This window comes from Sinohyriopsis cumingii, chromosome 16 (genome assembly GCF_028554795.1).
Source record: "Sinohyriopsis cumingii isolate HCF-2022 chromosome 16, ASM2855479v2, whole genome shotgun sequence".
Classification (NCBI taxonomy): domain Eukaryota; kingdom Metazoa; phylum Mollusca; class Bivalvia; order Unionida; family Unionidae; genus Sinohyriopsis; species Sinohyriopsis cumingii.
In genome coordinates this window covers 58,959,590-58,983,107 of record NC_142976.1, presented here as the reverse complement: position 1 = coordinate 58,983,107, position 23,518 = coordinate 58,959,590, and the positions used below count along the sequence as shown (strand labels likewise).

Here is a 23,518-nt window from a genome sequence, read left to right as displayed (position 1 = left end):
TATTTTCATAAAATTCATTATTTTATTAAAATGAAATATGTACATTAATATCACATGTTTGTATATCACATGTTTGATTATATATCACATGTTTGACTAAAACAAGAAGAAAAAGAAAAGTCATAACAAAATTAAATATACAACATGGAACTCTAAGCTTTACAATTTCTCCATCCCAAAGAGTATTGGGAAAATGTGAAACAAAGAAGAAAGAATAACTGAGCAATTGCTGGGAATGAAATATGCAGATAGTTAAGCAAAATTACGTAGTTTATTCAAATATGTTAATATGTCTACAGATATTTTAATTAGGTGCTTTAAGGCACATAAAGTAGGTTATTTAGTGCTTAGGCCATTGGAGTAAAGTGCCTTGCCCAGGGACACACTAAAGTAGCTGACCTAGACTGGTCTGATGGTAGGATTTGAACCTGCATCCTTTCAGTCATGAGTTCAGCTTGCTAATCACTGAGCCAACACAGCTCCCAATAAAAAATATATATTAACATACTTAATAATATGTATATAAGTATCACATTTCTTACTGTATTTTGCAATTTAAAAAAATGGGACATAATAAATTAAACTATGTAAGGCAGAGCTCTCTTTAACCTCTGAAATTTCTCCACTTTATTTTAAAGTTCAATTAAGGTGCAACATCAATTCTTATTAATTTGCTACAATTTCTCTAAGAATACTTAATGTTACTGCTAAAACAGATAATGTTCTAACTGAAGAGGGAGCTGACATTTATTTTCATAAACCTTGTTAAACACATATAAAAAACAACAAGAGGCTCATGTGGATCTGAGATCACTCACCTGGTTGTCATCTACCCAACAACCCAATACAAGAGCAGTCGGCCAATAGGTCTAGGTTAGTATGGTTCTTTTGGTAAAATTGACATCAAATTTTGGTAGCTGGTTATGGAAACCATTGTTTGAAGTTTTAAGTTTTTTTCTTCGTATATCTTTGACCATATTTTATGGTAGATCAGTGTCATTTGTATAAAACATAAAGGCTTTTTTGCCCAGATGCTTTTTATTAATTTGTCAAATTTTTCTGAACATTTTCTCGGGAAGTTATTTCAAACATTTCTAGTTTTAGTTACAAATAAGAATCTTATGTACAATTTGTAAGGTCTTCATGCTAGGGTGTTTTCAATCAAATCTAGTCAATTTTGAAAGAAGACCTTTAAGATGTGATTAAAAGACTTTTATGCTTTATATCTAAATGATTCAAACTATGAAGAATAGCTATGAAAACCTGTTTAAAGGTTTTTCTATTTTACTAAATGGTGGCCATTTTGAGTAAAGGATCACCATCATTTGTATAAGTTTGCAAGACCTTCATGACATGATCCTGTCTAAAGTGGTAATATTCTGCTGTGTTTTTTTTTAAAAGTTGTTTAAAGTCTTTTCTATTTTCAGTAACAGTAGCCGTATTGGTTAGAGAATTGGTATAATAATTTAACAATTGAAAGGTCTTCATCCAAGGATGCTTTTGTCAACTTTCGTTGAATTTTTCTTATCAGTTTTTAAGAGAACATGACTGAAATTTCCCCCTGTTTATAGTAACAGTGGGCATATTGTATAACTGATAAGCATTATTTGAACAAGTCAAAAAGACCTTGTCAGGAAGCTTTCTGTAAAAAAAAAAGGTCTGTTCAAATTCTTTCAATCAGTTTATTAAGTTGCAAAGAGCAAACATGGGCAGATGCATTATACATATAAACATTCCCATACTGTCAGTTAAATTAATCCACCTAAGCTAAAAAAAGTAGCAAAAACTACCAGATAGCACCATTTTTTTCTTTCATGGATGTATAATTTGGTGATTTATTTTTCATTACAAAAAAGTGAATTAAATTTTGGAGAGTTTTATTTTCTTGACTGCAGATCGACAAAGGTGATAATATCTAAGACAGTAAATTCTGATGCAATTCATTCTCTGCCACTAAAACTTGCCACCATACAGCATGTGTACATTTGGTTTTATACGACAAAAAAACCATCTTCAACAAAACTGTTGTCAAGGCACCAAGGAATTTTAACAAATAAGATTTTCTTGTCTCACTTACAAATAAAGAAAGAAAGATGGACTGCATCTTTGACAGGTGTCATATTTACTGCTTATGTTGGTCAACTGCAGCAATTAATCTGAAAAAACTTAGACCTATGAACTAATGATGCTCCAATAGTCACTAACTGATCTTCTGGTCTACTGACCTTTTCATTCCAACTGCAGCTTTCATATTTCTGAGAGTGATAAACATCCTTTGGAATGTAACATTATTAATAATAACATGTCCTAATATGAAGTGTAATATTTTATTTGAGAGACTACTTACAATAAGTGGACTGGGACTTCAAATATATTGGAATGAGAATTTTAAAAGCTTACCAGAACATGATATTCCATCAGTAAATGTCAGATCTGCTTCTTTCATGTAGATTTTAATTTTAATCAGATTGTAGCAAGTTTTTGATAATTCATAAAAATACCTTGTTTCCTATTCCCTGACTGTATGTAGGTACACCATTCCTTCAATAATTTGCAAACCTGCTTGCCAAACGAATCATAATTGTGAAGAAAATCACAATCGAAACTGGTAAACGAAACCCTGATATATTGCTTGTTTTATTGTCAAATATGGTGGCTAGTGTAAAAAAATTTGAATCAACATCACGAAAGTCTCTACTTATGATAAGAAGTCCTATCATTTTGTTATATTGTCTTTACCTAAAAATTTCACATACACTGTAAATGACAATCCCTGATACAATTTCTATCAGTAAAAATGTACCAACGCCAACCAGTGCCAATACTATAGGAAATAAATAGCAATAAAAGAAGTTTTGTCAAGTAAATTTTGTGTTTTAGTCAGATATTTTAATTCATTTTCATTGTAATAATAAATAAATGCAATATTCCCTCTTGCATTCAAACATGAAAAAATTTAAATCTACCATAACAGCTATGTCCACAGATGTTTCTGTGAGAATCTAATTAACTGCGAACTTTGTTTCAATCTCCAATTTGCAGATATATTTGCTGTTCTGTTATGCTCCATTAAAAAACAGACCTACTTTGTATTATCACGTTAATTATATCTTTTGTATCAAATCAAATAAAGGGAATGGAATTTGTAAAAAAGTTAAAAGGCATGCAAACCTGACCTGTGTACGAGCCAGCAGTCATGGTCATCAGTCCGGTCAACTCATTTCACTTTAACACTCAAACATTGTCATAAATATTATTGTGTACGTGACAATTAAACTACATTAAATTATCCTAGTCATTCACAAACGTGATCAAATATAGCAAGGCAACCAAGCAAAAGATGAACCCAGTGAATTCAAAGTTCTTTTTGATAGATACATTTCATTATGGAGAAGTGAGTTCAAAATTTTGTGGTGAATTTAAAAATTCCTGAATTGGCACTCAATAATTTGCTTAAGGATGTGCAAATGTTTCACTATTATAGTGTGACCCCGCTATATAATATGGTAGTTGGGAGCCATAGAACCCAACCGTGTTATAGACAGAAACTGTGTTATAAGCAACCAAGTCAATTAGCTGAAGAAAATGATGCACGTACCTCCAAATATTTAAGGTAGGGATTTTTGGGTAATAAATGAGGACAGTAAATACGTGCTTCATTGGTACATTTACCATCTTAAATCAATGCATATTAAATGAGAAATACACCTGTACTGAAAACAGTGAAGGCATATATTTTACTTTATTTAGAGAAACACGGACTGGTACACATACGTGTATACTGTTTATATATACATGTCTAATGTACAGCATGAATAGATTATCAACACCATGTATTCACCCGCGAATCTCATCACATACATTGAGTCCACAATACAAGTAGTTCCATTCGAAAATATGCACACTCACAGATTTAAAATATTCAATAATTTTGTCACAGGTCATATAGGTCTGAATTCAGTGGAAAATCATAGCACAATCGCGTAATGAATGATTTACTTCTCAATGTGTCCCAAGTTGGTAAAAGTTAGTTTGCGTTTTAAGCTGCCATTGGTAGCATTCATAAGTATAAATTTTCTCCTGCAAAAAGGAGACTTTCACAGCACAGTAAACATGTTCCAGTCACATTGATAAATGAAAAAATCCATTAGATTCCATTGCTTTTATGTAATTTTGGTACTGACTTCCTTTAAAGAAAACTTCTTTGTTTTTAATGAAGATTGTAGTAGGCTTTCTTTGATGAAGGGTGTATACGTTATTTTAGTCACCGCAAAAGGACAGCTTTGGAGAACAAAAAAAATGCCCATTTCTTATTGTGCGGCAGCATCAAATAAGTGTATTCCACAACTGAGACAGATTTTTTTCCGTTTGCTTAGTACATTTTCATAACAATCAGTGCTTCAAGGTAATCTGTTTTCCTTGAAATTTCAGCAAACTATTTTATCTGGGTACATTTTTAAAAAAGGAATGGCTCATCATTTGGTCAACTGTAGTTACTGTTCCACCCTGCCTACTGAACATACCAACAAGTGATGCTGCCTTTCATGCATGCATTAGAAATTTAACAAAGGGTCCACGGATGATAGAGATGCAGGTGTTCTGGTCTGATGACAGCCAAAAATGTCGCCAATAAAAAATATTGCCAGATGGCATATTTTGCTGCCAATAAGGAAAAAAAATCGCAATTTGTGACAATGGCGAAGCCCTATGCAATCCCACGTTATTTTTCGTACTTTAAAGAAGAAAAAACTTCTTGTTCATGTACGAGAAAAATACATATAAAATTTTAGGAGCCACACCACAATCGTCTTGTATTATTAAAGTGTAATCTTTTTCCCAAAATGATAATAAACTTTTTGCATTTTTTGTACTTTTGAAAAATTATTTTTTTCGTGCATGAGAAAAATACATGTATATAAAATTTCAGGAGCCATGCCACAACCATGTTATATCCGAATTTGTGTTATAACGGAGCGTGCTATATCGGGGTCACACTGTACTTGCAATGGACAGTTTTTACATGAAACAAATTTCTCTATTGTTTTAAGAAAAGTAATCTTATTTTTATATGCTGCCAAAAAAGCAGTTATGTAATAAACAATGTTTTGCAGGTACACATTAGAGTCTTCTAAGTATCTAGGTGGGATGGCACCCCTTCATTTTTGCAGAGGTCCCTTGGTAACTTGCACCATTTGCTATAGTGCATGGATACCAATGTGCACATATTATCAAGGGAGAGATGTACACAGGTAGGTATTTTCATTTGTTTAATTTCTGCATGCATAGTTTTGTTCTACTTTTAACATTCCACTAGGGCAAATGCACAGAACAAAAAAATTACCCTGAATCACATAGACAAATTGGTCAGAGGTCAGCAAACAAAGAATTGTTTAAAGGATGGCTTGGCAGTAACCATTTCTACCAATGTTTTTTTAACTGCCCTGAGTTTTTCTACTGCAGTTAGGGCACAAAATTCAACTGAACACCTTCATATATTATCTATGTGGAAAGTCATTGTTAAAACTCTGTGATAGGCACCGATTCCAGGTTTGATTCTACATGTGGCAGTTCTTTTTTATCTGCTGGTGGACTGGACTGGGAAGATGTATTGTCTCGTGATGAATCTATATCGTCTAAGACTTTTAAGACTAGACTGTTGAATGCATGTGGCTCATCAGCGTAAACATGGTGTCCTGCACCACGTATGACCTGAAATGCAAAAAATTGTTCGAATATACTGATCCAGATTAATTAAAACTGCATACATGTATGCTTTAGTAATTAAAAAGTTTTACCGAACCTTTGTAACAAGAATATAGATTGTTGCTGAGAACTTATTAAATATTAGTTCATAATAAAAGAAAAGGAATTACTGACGTGTTCATGCATTCTTCTTGTGAGTTTTGACAATGTTTCTGAATAACTGTTAAAATATAGAAAAGCTTTTGAGTAAAAAAAATGTGCCAGGTGTAAAAAACATTAATGAACTTCTGGGGAAGGAATTCAAGACAACTGTGCCAATAAAAAATTCATATCATGTGAAAGAAAACAAATGCTGCAATGAGAAAGAGTCAGTGTGTCAAAGCAATGAAGTTCAGTTGCCATGTATTACCTACAGCTCTAAAAATGTTGAGATACAAACTGAAAATGAAACAAAACTAGACTGCATGCCGTGGTGGAAAAGACTTGCATCTTAAACATAAAGAACACCAAAAATGTGTGTGCAATGAAATATTGGACCAAATGAGTTAACCGCCACCAAAGAAAAGAAAATGAAATCCAAATGACACTGATGAACTCTATAAAAGTGAAATAGATGAACTCAGTACAGTATGTCAACAGTTGCCTGTTCTAGACCAGCTTAAGAAAAATGATTATGTTGCCGTAGCATACCAGGATACTTGGTACCCTGAATGTGTTCATGAAATTAAAAGTGACAATAATAATAATTTGATAGTTAAATTCATGGCACCATGTAGGAAAGCGGGAGTATTTATATGACACAGCAGACACAATGTTCAGGAAGTTAAGCCTGAATTCGTCATAGCGACTGGAATGCTTCCAGAATGTCTAAATTCTGGACATCAGTGGGCATTCTCAGAGCATAGAAGATTTGATGAACTGTTTACAGTGTATGCCAATGTTTTCTTCTGAATTAAATGACTTGTTAAGAAATATGTTGTCCAGTGTCTGAATTGTCTGGTAGAAGAAAAATAAAGATTTTAGCCCCTTATTTTCTTCTCTACACTGAAATCTAGTGGACATAGTTTAATTTACTGTAGATATTTGAATTCTATAGGAAAAATGCTATAAGACTGCCAAGTTTCATGGAGATATTGTTTTTAGATCAAACGTTATGATGGACATACTTGTTTTATTAAACATGTTGGGTCCGTGACTTAAAAGAATTAAGCATGCATTTAAATAAGGCAAAATTTCACTGAAAAGCCCATTTTCACCAATATTCAAATAGTCATAACTTCTGAACTAATCAACATATTTCAAAACTTAAAACTGTTCTGAAAAGGTCTGAATGAGCTCTACAAGAATCAATCATTAAAATGCAAATATCATGACTTTGTAACTTTGACTGTGGTTGCTAATATTAGAAAAACACCTTATATAATCATGAGATACAAACAAAGCAAACTGGTGTTTTACCTGTACATCTACATAGCTGTCTCTTCTCATGAATCTGACATGGTAGCCTGTATCTTGAGTGACCCAGGACCTTGAGCCATATATTAATGTCATGGGAATTGATTTCTCTATCCAAGGTATTCTCCGTATCATTGGACGTCGAGCCCAGCCAAAGGACATTGACAAAGCTTTGAATGCTGTCTCACCACTGAAAAAAAATGTCATTGTTATTAGTGTTATCGGTTCATGAATGATACCATATCTGTAAATAATTAAGGCAGTTCTAGTCAGTTTGATGCCTGTATATAGATGAAGTCATGACAAGTACCTGAACTTCATTACTCTTTTAAATGTCCCCATTCTGGCTAGAGTTATCATAAAACTGTTTACACTACTTGCCCAAAATAGTATTTCATGCTTCCCTGCCTTTCTTTTGAAGATGGTTATCATTGCTGTTGCTGTTATGGGTTTATTGCTGGTTTTCAGCACATGATAGGTTATACATAGCAGCCAGTATATTTGGTGGAAGAAGAACCAGAGTAAATCCAAGGAATAACCACTGACTCACAGGAAGCTACTGGCAAGCTTTCTCCCATACCCACATTGGCCTTTTAAAAGATAAAATGAAACAGTGGGCTTGAAATGGTTTACATGGCTGACATCTACCTGTCATCTTAATGCATGGGTAGGTGGCCAAGAAGTTAGTATCATACTTTCTGACATTGCAGTTTATAAATTCATTAGTACTGGCAGCATATCAGTATCCTTTATGCATCCTTCAAAGACCTTACATCCTAATGCTCTCTGTGAAATTTAGTCAACTTCTTCTGACTGGTAGCTGAGAAGTAATTTAAAGGTTTATTAATTGAAATATTGAAAAATGGATCAATACCATTTGTGCAAAATTAGAAGGATTTCATGCCAAGATGTTTCATGTCAAATTTGATTAAATTCTGTTAAACAATTTTTAGTTTTTATTTGTTATTTTTAGCAACGTGGACAACTTTGATTGCAGATCAGCATCTTTTGTATAAACTTTAATGACCTTCATGCCAAGATGCTTTGTATTAGATTCGGTCAAATTTTTTCCAGCAGTGTATGTTATGTATTCCTCTTCCTACATGTAGCTGAGTAATGGCAGCCATATCAGATAGTGGACCAACACCATTTGTAGAAAGACCTTCTATGCCAGAATGAGTTCTGATAGATTTGTTTAAATTATGTCCAAGTTTTCAAGGTTTTTCTAATATTAGCAACAGTTACCATATTTGATAATGAATCAGCATTATATCTTAAAAGACTTAAAATACCTTGATGCCAGGTTGCTTATTAGCCAATTTAGTCCCATCCAATTCTCTTGTGCAGCCCAATTCTGTCAAGCAGTATTTGAGAAGAAACCATATAAAGATGCCTTTATTCTATTTTTAGAATGGGAACCTTATCTAATTGTAGACTGCCATCACAGAATGTTTTCTGTCAAATTGGGTCAAGTCCCGTTCATTTGTTTTAGAGATAATGTTTCATTGTTTTCTGTTCATAGTAATGAAGCATATTAGCATCAACTGTAAAAACTGGAAGATCTTAATAAAAAGACACTTTCTGTAAATTCTGGTTGAGGTTTGTTCAATGACTTTTGAGAATCTGTTTAAAGTTTTTTTCTGTTTTTAGTAATGATAGCAATTTCAGAGGACAGATTGGTATTGATATGTACAAAATTTAATATCTTCATGCCAGGATGCTCTTTGTCAAGTTTTCTTGAAACTGTTCCAGAATTTGTAAATATCAAGTGTTGATGTATACCCGATGAAGCATCATATCATTCCATTTGACCTTACACGCAGGTAAGCTAAAACCCATCTATTTAGATCTCCATGTACAAGATTTGCAGGTGCTTTCAAGGTGCACTGATTTAAGAAGGTTTTCAACAAATCTGAAACATTTATGATGCAAACCTTTGTATAGCCAAGGGTCTGCTGATTATGCTGCCTATGACAGACTTCTTTTTTTGACAAAATGTTGTGTCGTATCTTGCTTCTGTAATTTGGTGAGGTATTTATAATTCTTGCTTTTTACCCCATAGTTTTCATCCATTATATATATTTTCAACATTCTATACTATGGCTGCATCTCTCAGCATAAATTTATCCAATGGTAGATGAAATATTTTCCTTTTATAATCAATGAAAAATGTAACTTTGGATTTCATTAACATTGAAAGAGACTACTTGGTCTCTCAAACTGGTTTCTCTAAGTTTATGATGGAGGAGAGAGTTTGAAGATTAACTCCTGTTTTTTTTTATAACAATCCCAGTACATGCACACCTTCGTACAAACATTTACTAGAAATGTCACTGTACAGGCCAGCTGAATGACAATGAATAACATTCTAAGACACATAAAATAATTGCAATATATTATACCAACATGGGATCGATATAACAATGTCAGGTTATCTCCCTTTGTCAGAGTTCCAATGCAGTGTGTTTCAAAATTTATTCAGCTTAGGACAGTGGTTACCATCCTTTTAAGATATGAGGGCCCCTTCTTATTGTATGCCCCCCCCACTAATAGCTGTACTAAATACGTAAACCCTTTGGAATAAGCCCACATGGTACAAGGCCCACCCACGGGTTGAGAACCACTGGTTTAGGATAAACCAAAATTTTGGTTTGGGATATATCAAGAAGTTTCAAAAAGAGACTTTTATTCAGCTGTAGAGAATAGATCAATTTATCATTACAGCAGGTTTCCAAATTAAAAAATAAATTCCTTGATATCTTCAAAACAGTAACTGCAAGACAACCTTGCTTTTGCAGGAGGGTTCATAGAAATGTGTTGTTGACTATGAATAATTATTATGAAATTAAAATTTAACATTAGATCACAGACATGTAATTACTTTATGAGCTATGGATCCAGTCTATGATGAGTGGTGTACTAAATACTATATTTTAAAGAAAGAAGGTTAGATGAAAATAATTATGAGTAAAATAATTAAATATTTTGTCAGAAGAAACCTATGTATGGGTAAACTGTATGTAATTGTTTGCATGAACCTAAAACCATTTTATCACTTTTGCTGCACAGGCAGTACTTGATGTAACCAATGAAATCGTACTGGGCCAGACTTAAAAGCAGGCACATAAAAGGTAATCTTTCTATAAAAAAATGAGCAGCATATTAGTTTCTTTGGCTAAAGGTTTCCCCTTGGATAGATCATTCAAAGTGTGAATTGCCGGTCTTGCCAAAGAAGGATAGTAATTCTAAATATCAACATTATTGTCGATGGGAACTGAATTAACTGTCTGTGCCTGCTTTAACCTAAGGCAATGTTAAGGTCAAGCCCTAAGAAACCCTAAGTTTAAATTTGTATGCAGAAGATTCTTGCTTTCATGTAGTCATTTCCATGCTCCACTGTCAACTTGTACCTATTTCCTGATCTAGTACAGTAATTAAATTGTCAATTTTTTAAAATCAATTTTGCAGCATATATCTCAATACTTGTTCGCTCTCCAAAAGTACATGTGGACACCACTGCTATAATGTATGATGAGGTGGAATTTTTTGTTGCAAAGCACATACCTTGGTTCCTGGGCATTGCAGTGGTAGATGTATTCGAACATTGTGTCATCATCAAATATATCTGAAAATTTCTTCTGAAGGTCTGGTCTAAATCTCCTCACTAATGCAGGACCTGAAAAGTATGGAATATTACAAATTTGTGTTTTTCATTCTTTATTTTACTAGTCAGAAATTTACAACAGAGGTGAGATACAATATACTTCAGGCCTGATACCTGATAGATACATTTTAAAATCTGTTTTTAATTGTTTCCCTCCATAAGAATCTCAACTCTTAAAAATTCTCATAGCCTGTTTTCCACAGCAAATAAATTTTCCAACAGACAAGCAAACATTCAGATTTCTCCAACCACAATAAATGTACTTTATTGACAGTACTGTATCAAAATGGCCACATGCATTGGTCAACTGTCCCATATTCATCTGCCAAGTGGCCCATGTACATCTGAACAATACAAAGATGACATCTGCAACAATAGACTACATTATAAGAAAATAAAGATAAAGACTGCGTACAATTTCAAGCATATTGGCAACCCCAATGCTATAAAATGACTTGAAAACTAGAACAAAAAGACCCAAAAGTGTAAATATGTTGCAGTCTTTTGGATGCAAGATTAAAGGGGTTGGCAGGCATGAGGGCAGGGGAGTGGGTAATGCTGTGCATGGATCACAACTGATTTTGATGAAATGAATTTCTGATAATTGCTCCCAAATATTTCTTTGGAGTCTTGATGTATACAAATGTGCCTGTATGTGTTTTAATGTGTGCATGTGTATGTGTCACTATTTCTCATCATCATGCAGTCATTTTTATTGCATTTTGTTTTGCAAACAATAATTACAGGCAGGAAAAGGGCATAACAAATATCAACCCATTTCTTATGTGTAACATAACAACACATCATATCAGCATAAAATCAGGCTTCTTAAACATTTTTTTTATCGGCTTTACTCCACAAAATATCAAAAGATTTTGTAACATGGTAAACATAATTAGCCTGGTGATAGTATTATATCACAGTTGGTTAAGAAAATGTTTAAACACCTGACTTTTGTCCATGATTGTAAGTTGTAAACAACTTGTTTATGTAGCAAGAGTTCAAGGTCACTCTTGTTTACATTTAGACTAGGTTTTTAGATTTGGAAATCTTCCCATTCTATTACATTATTGGTCAAGTAACAAAATTCCATAAATAAACAAATAATTCATTCCTTTTCTATATTAGTCTGTGAGAATCCAAGATCAGTGTTTGTAGTTGTGTTGTTGAAATCAGATATAATTAGAGGAGTTACTTAAAATATTCATTGGCATTACCAAAAGTTTTCACTGACTTCTGAGTTATTGTCAATACATTCAAAGTCTGGACTGCATCATGCAGAACATTGTAAAATTTTGTACATGTGACAGGAGATTTAGGATTATTTGGAATTTAATTTACAATATTATATCTCTTAAATTTTCAAATTGTATTGTAGAGAACTAAATGTTTGTTGATTTTACTTAAAACTGTTTGTTTCACTTTCTTTCTCTTACATAATTTAAGACCTAGTCATAATATAGCTATAACAGAACACTTAATAATGGCAGTTCTTTCCTGGTCAAAACAAAACAAAATTGAAATTAATTCATTTCATAAAAATCATATGGAATGTACAGATATATAAAATCCTCTTTTGTCTGACCACTTTTGACCATGTAACACGTCCAAATTCTTACCCCAAGGTCCAGCAGCTCTAAGTATTGCTAGTGGATTAAAAGGCTGCACCAATGTTCCAATGATTCGTACCCATGTTGGAATACGCCGTGCTCTTTCATCATCTGGTGGCTTTTCTGGAAATCCCCAAGGATCAACAAGAATAAGATGTTTTATTCTTTCAGGATATTTTAATGCATAGGAACTTGCAATATATGCACCAAGACTGTGCCCAAGAAGTACCATTTTATCCAAATGCATTTCCTTCCTCCATTCTTCAACTGATTCCACAAATTCTATTTCAGCCACCTGTGGATTTGTACTAAATTTAGGTCGGGAACTTCGACCAAACCCCAGGAGATCAAAGGCATAAAGAGGTCTTTTGGCAGAAAGTGCATCAATGTTTTGAGCCCACAAGCCAACTCCTCCTCCCATACCATGAAGCATGACAAGAGGGATCCTGTCTTTCTCTTGATTAACACTGATTGTCCATAATCTGTTTTTGCTCTGTGGTAGAAAGACAAATCGAGATACGATTTTGCTCTTAAGACCTGCAAGACAAAAGTTCTAATGAAAATTTCACAATAAAAGTAAATATCTTTTGTCAAAACATTACATCAATTGTAATATACTATGTGCAACATGCATTCAATCAGGAACAGTGCAGACCTCGATCAGTCTCCCATGTTCATGACTTAGTGCAAAATACTGTTGTTGGATATTTGTTTTCATGAATTTAAATCTTTTTTTTCTTCTTACATTCAACTTCATAATTATATAATCAAATATTAAAAACACTTATCTAACAAAACAAGCATGAGATGGCTAACCTTCATATGGCAGGTGTCAGAATGCCCCCAGCATCAGTCGCAATTCTCCTCTGATCGTGGTGTTGCGCAGTCATCAACAAAGCAGATTAAGGCATACACTAACAGAGAATCCCATCTATACTGCTATGCATGAAGGCATACAGTACCCATTTTCTTCAGGTTTGTGCACTTCACTGGATGCGGCAGCAAGCCACCACATCCAATCAAAATCAAGTTGTTCAAAACTGAACACTGTTCTTACATGATCAACACAAGGGAAGCACACAACTGGAATGGACTGATAAATAAGCAATTTTCAACTGCCAATCTGTGTTTGTACAAATACCTTTCCCTCAAATACACATGTAATCACTCTTCTCTAGTAGGTAATCATACTTTCGATGTTCAATTTACAAATTGTCCTTCTGAAGTCAATTTCCTCCATTATTTTTGGCCGATGTTCAAAATAACAATGCACTGTGGTTACATGCTATTGGTTAGTTGGTATTATATACTAAAGGAGACAACTCATACAATCCAATAGATGCCTTTTACAAAGCACTCACATATCTGATCAATCCGCCAAGGTGTTGTTAAGATTAACACATCAGAACCTTGGCAGGCAAAGATGTATAGAACAATCCTATCTAAACTGATATGTATTAAAGCAATTCAATCTATACTACTATGCATCAAGGCATACATCACATACTGTTATGCATTAAGGCTACACTACCATGCCAGGGTGATCCCATCTATACTGCTATGCATCAACGCATAAACTGCCGTGTCAGAGCAACCATGTCTACACTCCTATGCATTCTATATTAATGTGCCAAAGCAATCCTGTCTATACTGCTATACACTAAGGTCTACGCTACCATGTCAGAGGGGGTCCCGAGTGACCGAGTGGTCTAAAGCGCTCACCATTAAGGATCACTGCCATTTCACCTCTGTCTGCGTGAGTTCAAGTCTCAGCCTCGGCTAACATTGGTACGTGAGAAAGCCTGCCAGTAGCTTCTCGTGGGTCGGTGGTTCTTCCCAGGGTTTTCCAGGGTTCTTCCTCCACCAATTATACTGGACACCATGTGCTGATAAATGGCGTTAAACCCTACAACAACAACAACCATGCCAGAGTGATCCTATACTGACAAGCAGCAACAAGAATCTCCATCAAAACTGTCAGTATTGCTATAAGAATACTGTTGTGGCTTTGTTTTAAAAAAAAAGTAATGATACAGAGAACAAAAGGAAAGTAAGATCCATCAAGCAAACAAAGCACAAGTCTTGCTAATTGTTTGTTCAGTTAAAAAAAAAAACAGTCAATAAAATAATTCTGATGGCATAAATTAGCTCTGATTAAGTATTTAACAACTGATAAGATCACAGGAATGATGCCAATATTAATTTTACCAGGGTTATAAAAAATCAGAAATATACATGATATACATTAACCACCACGAAAAATATTTCATGTTGAAATTCGTATACAGAATTTATACTTACTTGTACAATAACTCTGGATTCCTGTTTAAATATTTCTGGCTAAACTTTTATAACCAATTGCAGAACAGATCAAGTCTGCCTCAAATGAAATGTTACAGAGTGGGAAAAACAAGGGGTATACATACAGGTATGATGTAGATATATACCAATCAATACAAAATCCCAAGTCAAACATCAGATTTTAACAGGAATCTAACGGGGAGTCACAATTTTCCGATGACTGACTTTTCCACATCTAATCCCTACATTGCATGGTAGAATGGAAGGCTGGGTCTGCTACTAAATTACCTACACTGTAATATTTTTCTCTCCACTTCAGCTAGACGAGCCATTGATGTTGGCACCCAACAAAACCAACCTCTATTAAATGAAGCGGCTCTGAAAATAAAAATATCAACGTTAAATTTATCTTGTGAGGATAGAAATGATAACAAAGAAATGCGTGTGACAATGTGCTCATTACTAATGAATATATGACTATTCAGTACTGAGCCAGTGTGAGTAAAATAACTTACCCAGAGACACAACAAAGGCAGGCAACCCAGGCTAGACTGGGCAGGATTTTAACCCCCAACCTAATGCTGGTGAGTCTTACATGTTAATCATTTATCCACAGTGGCTCCCATCCATATAAAATTAATCTGGTAATGCATTTCACTCCATTGTAACAGTTTTCATCCCATATTATTATCAATCATTTAATAAATTTCAAATTAGGTCTGCCAGAAAAGGAATCTGGTTGATCTGAGTTACTGGCAAGTAGTGAAAATAAAAGTACTTGAATCTGGAACTGTTAGATTGTTAGCTTTCCATTTTCATGTTACTAGTCAGTAGTAATTATGCTTCTTTACAAAACATTCTGAGACTTGAAAACATCGAACCAGTCATGATATTTAATAACCCATTGGGTTACCTGAATTTACTAAATTGTATGGTATTCCAAACCCAGCATTCTGATTACCATAGGGCTCCAGGCACCCTTGATATGGCTTTTAGTTGTTTGTTTCTTTTATAAAAATCCAAACATAGTTGAACTGTCTGTATCATTCCTAAAATACAAAAGAACATGAGGCCAAATACAGATTGCATGTATGAACTGCTCTAAAAATATCTTTGTGCAAAAAGTAAGTCCAGAGAACATCACTTTTCCTGATCTATTCAATTCCACTATTATCACAAGTTGGTTGACACTAAGTCAGGTTTAATTACATCATCTCTTATGTTGTTGGAGTTTTTCTTTAGGTTTCTTTTTAAGGTGACCAGGTTTGGAGTAAATCTGAAAGTACTGTGAAGGACTACCTGCATTCAAAGACAATGTTTTTAAGGCTAGACTGAAAAGATTGCTGAAGTCAGGTCATAAAAGTTCTCATCCCAGGTTTACACTAAACCTTCAATTATTTATTCTCCATCATGCTTTATCACTTTCCTGATATTATTTTAATGGATGTGACAGAATAGCCTGTAAGTGTATTGAATCCACTTTTATCACAGAAAGTGACTATATGCAACATTCAAATGTATTTGAAATACAACTGTCATATACATTGCTAAAGCTGTTGTAAAGTTGGTTGTTTTCCATATTTCTTTTTCTATTTCACGAATTAAATTAATTTGTGTAATAACTCATTTTATAAGAAATGTAATATTTCTTTTCAAGATAAAGTGTTAATAACGATTCGTTTTTGTGAAAAGGACTTACCGCCTGAAAAAAAAAAGACACAGTATGTTTGTACTAACAGTTTCAATTAATGTTTCTATTTCACAAATGAGACCGCTCCGGTGGCCTAGAGGTTAAAGCATCCGCCTCGGATGCGGGAGGTCGTGGGTTCGATCCCCGGCCGAGTCATACCAAAGACTTACAAAAACGGTACTAACAGCTGCCTCGCTTGGCGCTCAGCATTAAGAGGTTAGTGTTAGGACTGGTCAGCCCGGTGTCAGGATAATGTGACTGGGTGGGACATCATGCTACATGTCTGTGGCATGATGCCCCAGTGCTAGACATCACTATAAACTGCCACATTGCAGACATCGCAGTGATATGACTGAAAAATTGTTAAAGCTACGTTAAAAATCCAAATCACACATCACATTTCACAAATGAAATTAACTTGTGTATTAACCTATTTTACACAGCATTAATATTTCTTCCAGGCTTGAATTTGTTTGTTGATATGATTAATTTAAGTGAATGAAATCTTTAAAAATGGTATGACTGTGGTAGATGGAAAGACAGTCCCAAGTACTCCAATAGTCAAGCTTAAAAAAAGCACAGTGAAGAACAATGTTTATCAAGAAATGTATTGAAGTATAAGCAAGCCTTTACACATGCAAGAAATTAAGCCAAGAAAGAAAAATCATTACACCTACTCCACAATTTATAGTACATGTCACACGGGTCATGTAGGCATTCAACACCGACTATTTCAGTAATGGGTGTCATTTTTAGAATTTGATTTAACATAGATTTAAGGGGCAAGTATTCACTTCATCTAGATTTGTATACATCCACATTCCTTTGGAAGGTCATTATTTTGATGACCTGAGAGTTGCATATGGCAAAATCAATGTTAAACTATATAGACATTTTTGGACAAAATGAACCTAAAAGTATGATTCAGTACTATCCGGATTGAATCTCGCATGCTGTGATGTCACAACGAAAGCTATGCATATTGATAAACAAATTCGTACTACCCTTGATTATGATGATTCCAGCTGACATGCTCTTATTTTGAACCAAGTTTAAAACAAAGGCCACCATTGTAAAAGTCTATAGCGATAGATAATTTTCATCTGGAAGTTTCTTGGTGACAGTTCAGGTGCAGACCATTCAATAATCAGGACTGAATAGACTTTGGTTAAAGAAAATAAGTGTTAAATTTTAGACAAACAATTTATATTTAAAATGAGTAAATGCACATACATGAAACATGTGACTTGTACTTTAGGCAAATACACACCTAAGCATAACTACAGGATAAGCCCTTTCTACTCAACTCAACATAATCACATGTAGGATATTGTATGAAATTAAATTTATTGAATCTTTATATAAACACCCATATTTGTCTGTGTGTCCCAGCTGCCAAACAAGAGGTCTTGAGTCTGAAACTCGCTGCAGCCTCCCAAGTCTTTTTAATACCTTTTTTTTAAGTTTCATGATTAAACTTTTAATTAAAAGACGCAGATCTTTACAAAGTACAGATTCATTTAATACACAAATTAAATTCAATCACGAAATAGAAATGTTTATTGAAACTTTTAGTAAAAACAAACTGAGTCCTTTTTGCAGACGGTAAGTCCTCTTCGCAAAAAAGCACTTGTTAACACTTTACCTAAACAAAAAATATTAATGTTTTATAAAATGAGGTTATACACAAATTAATTTCATTCCTGAAACAAAAATATTGATTCAAACTGTTAGTAAAAACATAATGGGTCCTTGTTGCAGATGATAAGTCCTTTTCTTGAAAAAATTCCTGTTAGCGAAAAGGACCCATTCTTAACACTTTATATTAAGAAATATATATTAAATGCTATGTTAAATGATTTACTACACTAAATAATTTTATTTGTGAAATAGCAATACTGACTGAATCTCTTAGTAAAAACATTATTGGACCCTTTGGATGAAGGCAAGTCATTTTTGCGAAAATGGCCTCATATTGATGGAACTGTCTAATCATAGATTTAATCATTCTCAAAGATTACAAAAAATGAAGTTTTTCTATAACTTCTCTGAGAGTTAGTGTTAAAATAGTAAATATTTTGAGCTTATCTTCTGTATCCATACATACAGGTCAAATTTCAATGACAACAAGAAGTTCAAAATTTGTACATAGACTTACAATTTAAGGTGTGGAATCCTGCCTGGGTCCTAGCTACTCATGTATGTCTCCCCTTGAACTGTTTACATTCAAGAATTTACACTTTTCAGATTTCACAAACATTCCGATCGAACGGTCCATATATATATATATATATACATATATATATATATATATATATATATATATATATATATATATATATATATATATATATATATATATATATATATATATATATATATTCTAAAAACGAAAACTTGCAAAGACAAATTAACTTACAATAGCATTCCTAGGTAGTGACTCAGTGCAAAGAAACATTTCAACATAAAACGACAGACGGAACATGGCATGATAGTCGTCAAGATTTACGGTCAAGTACATCCTGGAGGTTGATACGCCAACTCACGGTCAGATCTTCTGGTTTGCGGTCATATCTACACAATTCGGTTAACCTGACCTCCATATATCTAGACCGGAAGTTTTTTGTCTATTTTTACCTATGATGGAAGAGCACGTTACGAAGGAAATTATAAATATAGGTCAGTGGACCGATGGCTGCGGGTGGTGGTGGTACAAGCCTGTATTGTGTAACACTATTGTTACAGGTCTGAACCCCGCAGCGATATATCCATTCATCGAACTATTATTTTCCTTTTTAACCAGCCACTGTGAGTAGATCTACATTACTGTCACAGGAGTCTGACGTTTTATCAATAAAAGTACGGCGAAATATCTGACAACATGAAATCACCATATCGGTAATATAAATGAACAAGTGTTCATTTATATTACCGATAAGGTGATTTCATGTTGTCAGAGATTTCGCCGTACTTGTTCATTTATATTACCGATAAGGTGATTTCATGTTGTCAGAGATTTCGCCGTACTTTAGTAATAAAACGTCAGACTCCTGTGATTACTGTCCACTTTTTTGTTGTTGTTATTGTGGATCTGTCCAAAACAGCGCGTTTTGTTAAAATGTTTGGACCTTAACGTAGATTTTTAAAATGTTTGATAAGTTTCCAATTACGTAGTTATCACAATTCCCTCTGTATCACAACGAATATTTCTCAAGTAAGAGAATAAATAACAATTTACCACATACTCAGTCACTTCAGTTCCATCGTTTGACGCCATTGTGTTATATCACGTGACATGCATTAGGTCATATTTGGGAACGACAAACAAATTTGAAGAGTTCGACATTTTAATTTTTCATTCAAATTTAATTTAAATCCAATCTGATTTGAATCAGGTTGATTTACATTAATCGCGTCCGTCTTTGTGCCAGAATTCTCAATAATAGTCTGTACTTATTACAAAGTTTGCCTGGACAGTTACTGTTTCTTACTGTCCTGTTTATATAAACACAGTAATGCACTGTAAATAAGATAAAAATACAGTAATGTAAGAGAAATTAAAGTACTGGAGCAAGAACTAAACCATTTTTCACATAAATATTACTTTGAATTTTATTGGATAATAAAAAATTATAATTGTTTGACCTGATCTTGTTGTTTTTGTTTATCCACTGATATTGATGAGATGGAAGATACAGCAGAGGTCGACGTCGCGTGATGTAAATGTGTTATGCGTATCACGTGATACACAAGTTAAAATGTAGGACCTGAAACAAGTGCGTGCACATGTGAAAATCGGTGACAAGAGCTACATGTAACGACTCAACGATGCATCTCTTCTTGAATTACAGAACAGTGGTAGATGCAAACGTTTTTACTTACCACTAACTCGATTCAACTTTAGGAATCCTATTCCATGCAAGAATTAGATATTGTCTTCTTCACTGCACATACATTGCATACTAGTACTAATATATAGGGGCCCCGAGTGGCCGAGTGGTCTAAAGCGCTGTTCGTTACGGATCACTGCCATCTCACCTCTGTCTGCGGTGGTTCGAGTCTAGGATTCAGCCAGTGTAGGTATGTGAGAAAGCTTGCTAGTAGCTTCTCGTGGGTCGGTGGTTCTTTCCGGTGTTTTCCCGGGTTCTTCCTCCACCATTAATACTGGCCGCCATGTATAGTCTATCGTGTGATGAAAAATGGCGTTAAACCCCACAACAACAACTAATATTATAGTCTGATAATACAAACCCGTTTGTTTCTACCCCCCTACCGATTTAAATAATGGAAACGTTTAATGTGATAAAAAGTGGAAGGAACTTAGTCAATTCATTGATTTATAGTTTCTAACCGGACTGTAGTAGAGTAGCCCAAACACCGTCATTTTTTGCGCGTTTCATGCTTAACGGTAGTTTTCAATGTAATAGACGGACATGCTCGGATCCATTTCCAGTTTCTGGACAAGTCCATTTTCAGGAAAGGGGTGTATCATGACTACAGATGTACATACATAAGTCGTCTGCTTCCATATTTACAATGTCGAATGAAGCAATGGAAAATGATAACTACGCTTTTCATGTGGATTTAACAAGCGGTTTAATTTCTATGTTCATGTATGCAGAGGGATTTAATTCCAAACTTTCAACGTTAAGTAATTTATGCAATTATTCAGCATTTGCCGAACAGGATGAACTACGTCATTATGTTGTCTGATGGAAATAAACTAGCCTATAGTGTACGCAATATGGCGCCGTGTTACTATGGAAAGTCCGTTAAGCATGAAACGGTGCAGGGGATACCAGCATTAGTGCCATTCTGGTCACAGTCAGGCTAGAAATTATATATCAACGATTCAGTTGACTTAGTTCTATGCACTTTTTGTCACATTAAACGTTTTTGATTATGAAATCGGTATGGGGGTACAAACAAATGGGGATGTAGAGTCAGACTATAGTACCCTTACTCCTACCTCGTGGACAGGGTACTAACATGAGCATATAAGTGTTAATGGAGCAAGCCGGGTGTGATTTACACCCGGCGCTCTTTAAGCCTAATATCAACAATTTGAATATATTCCTTGCATATAATCCAATAAATTGAGTGGTCCTCTTATTTAATACCGTAAGTATAAAAAATCATTGTAGAAATAGTTGTAAAATCTCGTTTACCTTTTTTATCCAATATTTTCGTTTAGATCGTCCGCCATATTAGTTCAAATAATGATTACTTCCGTTCTCAGCCTCATTTTTTTGTGTGCCATATAAGAACATTGAGGCCTTATTTGGAAACGTAAACAAATCGTAGTAAAAATTTGGCGCGGTTTGAGTGAGAAATTCTGCGCATTGAAAGTAAATACGGTTTATCGACAACTTTGAAATTCCACCAAGAAGCCATTATTCGCCACTTGTTTGATAATAGCATACAATAGAATATCCAAATATGGTCTGGTAAGAGTTACGTAGAAAAGGGGTCACGGCGAGATTCTCGCGTTTTCTGTCATGGTGGATACGGTGAGGTTAGTGTAACCATGCCAATATATTTTATCGTGTAAAGGCTTAATAAATTCAAAGTAAGCGAAACTTCTTTCACAACATGATTATACTTATGTAGTAGATTTCTACACTGTTTGTTTTTCTGACTTTAGTGATGATAGTTTTTGCTCCATTACATGATATGGGATCAGTTCGTAGCCTCAGCCACAACAAATAAAGTTGAGGCTACGACATCGTAGCTAATTGCATACATGAGACTCTATTTTCAAAATAGGTTAACTATGCGGCACACACGTCAACGCCGAAATATGATTGGCTCAAAAGGTTATACGTATTATCACATGAGCTGGGACTTGTCTCAGAGTAAAAAGTTCGCGAAAATCGCACGTTTCGGAGCCCGTAACTTCAGTTTGGTACAACGCAGAAAGGTTAACGATGGCTTTATGGGTAGAAAACATATCTCAGGAGTAAAACAAGCCATATGGTATGGACGTGTGCCTTTAAAGACGGAAATATCAGAAGGAAATTGAGGGTCATGGGTGGAACGAAGTATTTGGAAGTTCCGTACCTTCTCTCTTATATATTATGATAGGGTCCTATGTCAGAACGGGTCATGTGGGTAATCTAAGGTATTTTTTTTCACTCTGTATGATTTTTTCCTTTAAAATATTGTTTATTTTTTTCATTATCAAGCTCGCGTCGAGCACCTGTGCACTAGCTGTGATCCGTGCATTATGTAATAGTTGTACTTTCTGTTAGGCTTTAAAAAAAATTAAGCCTCTTGGCAACATGTGAGATTATGTTAATTCTGATCTAGATCATATTTTGTATTTTTATGACTATTTTTTTAAAAATGTGGTACACATGGCTGAAACTGTGTCAGTTGTGACTAGATAACGTTTACCCCGTCTAGTTCCAGCAGAGCTATTTCTCTTAAATGCAACGGAGTACCTGATTTTTCCCTTGTCAAATTGACAATCTAGCATTGTTCTCTATGACAGTGGGTGACACGCATGCTGAGGTAGGATATAAAGTATATTTATTTCACGAAACATTAGCATTGAGGTATATGGAAAAACAATTGGTACCGTCATACCATGACAGCGTCTGAGAAGATGTATTCGATAACGCAAGAGCAAAATGACGTCTAAATTTCGTTGTTCTGAATTATCAGAACATTCAGTTTGTGAGTTGAAGCGTTGGCTTGAATGTCGTGGATTGGCAGTTGCCGGTGTAGTGTTAAATTTTGACCCTCGTTGAATTCTGACCCTCTGGGTCTGCTTTTAACGTTGAAAGTTGACCCAGGGTCAGTTCTTAACGTTGAATTTTGATTCTCACAGTCGTTAAAAACTGATCGCAGCGTTGAATTTTGATCAGAATTCCGGGTCATTTTTTAACGGATATTGTTTTAAGTTATGCATACATGAGTTTATGAATCGTCAATAAGGAAATGCGTAGTATGTATAAAATCAACAAAAGCAATGTAACGCATTACATGTAGTAATGAAATTATGAATATAGTTATCTTCTATATTTGAAATGGATATAATGTAATTTTGTTTGTACTTCGCCTGCTGTGATCCATCAAACAATCAATGACCCT

At 34.4% G+C, this 23,518-nt stretch overlaps 2 protein-coding genes across 9 annotated transcripts in view; one reads left to right on the top strand and one right to left on the bottom strand.

Moving 5' to 3' along the window:
- Positions 1–21,674, bottom strand: LOC149780499 ((Lyso)-N-acylphosphatidylethanolamine lipase-like). Of its 8 annotated transcripts, none has more exons than XM_089937474.1 (6): positions 21,592–21,674; positions 15,026–15,111; positions 12,442–12,969; positions 10,723–10,834; positions 7,162–7,348; positions 1–5,709 (listed from the first exon to the last, which is right to left on the bottom strand). In XM_089937474.1, exons 2-6 carry the CDS (start codon positions 15,063–15,065, stop codon positions 5,518–5,520), a joined length of 1,059 nt encoding a protein of 352 aa, XP_089793600.1. In that variant the 5' UTR covers positions 15,066–15,111; positions 21,592–21,674; the 3' UTR covers positions 1–5,517. The 8 variants fall into 8 exon arrangements, with proteins under 8 accessions (XP_089793600.1, XP_089793598.1, XP_089793596.1 ...); XM_089937472.1 differs by lacking the exon at positions 21,592–21,674 and adding an exon at positions 20,306–20,669; XM_089937470.1 differs by lacking the exon at positions 21,592–21,674 and adding an exon at positions 20,069–20,131.
- Positions 20,184–23,518, top strand: part of LOC149780498 (putative leucine--tRNA ligase, mitochondrial) — a 123,018-nt gene continuing 119,683 nt past the window's right edge. Inside the window, exon 1 of the mRNA XM_089937463.1 lies at positions 20,184–20,281. The gene's annotated coding sequence lies outside the window, so the exon portion shown is untranslated. The remainder of the gene's footprint in view (positions 20,282–23,518) is intronic.

Excerpts from the sequence above, each read along its gene's own strand:
- LOC149780499 (XM_089937467.1), bottom strand. The coding sequence starts at position 18,913 with ATGCCATGTTCCGTCTGTCGTTTTATGTTGAAATGTTTCTTTGCACTG. Across the intron at positions 15,112-18,842 it reads CACTACCTAGGAATGCTATT|AGCCGCTTCATTTAATAGAG; the intron begins GTAAGTTAATTT and ends TTTTATTTTCAG. Across the intron at positions 10,835-12,441 it reads TAGAGCTGCTGGACCTTGGG|GTCCTGCATTAGTGAGGAGA; the intron begins GTAAGAATTTGG and ends CATACTTTTCAG.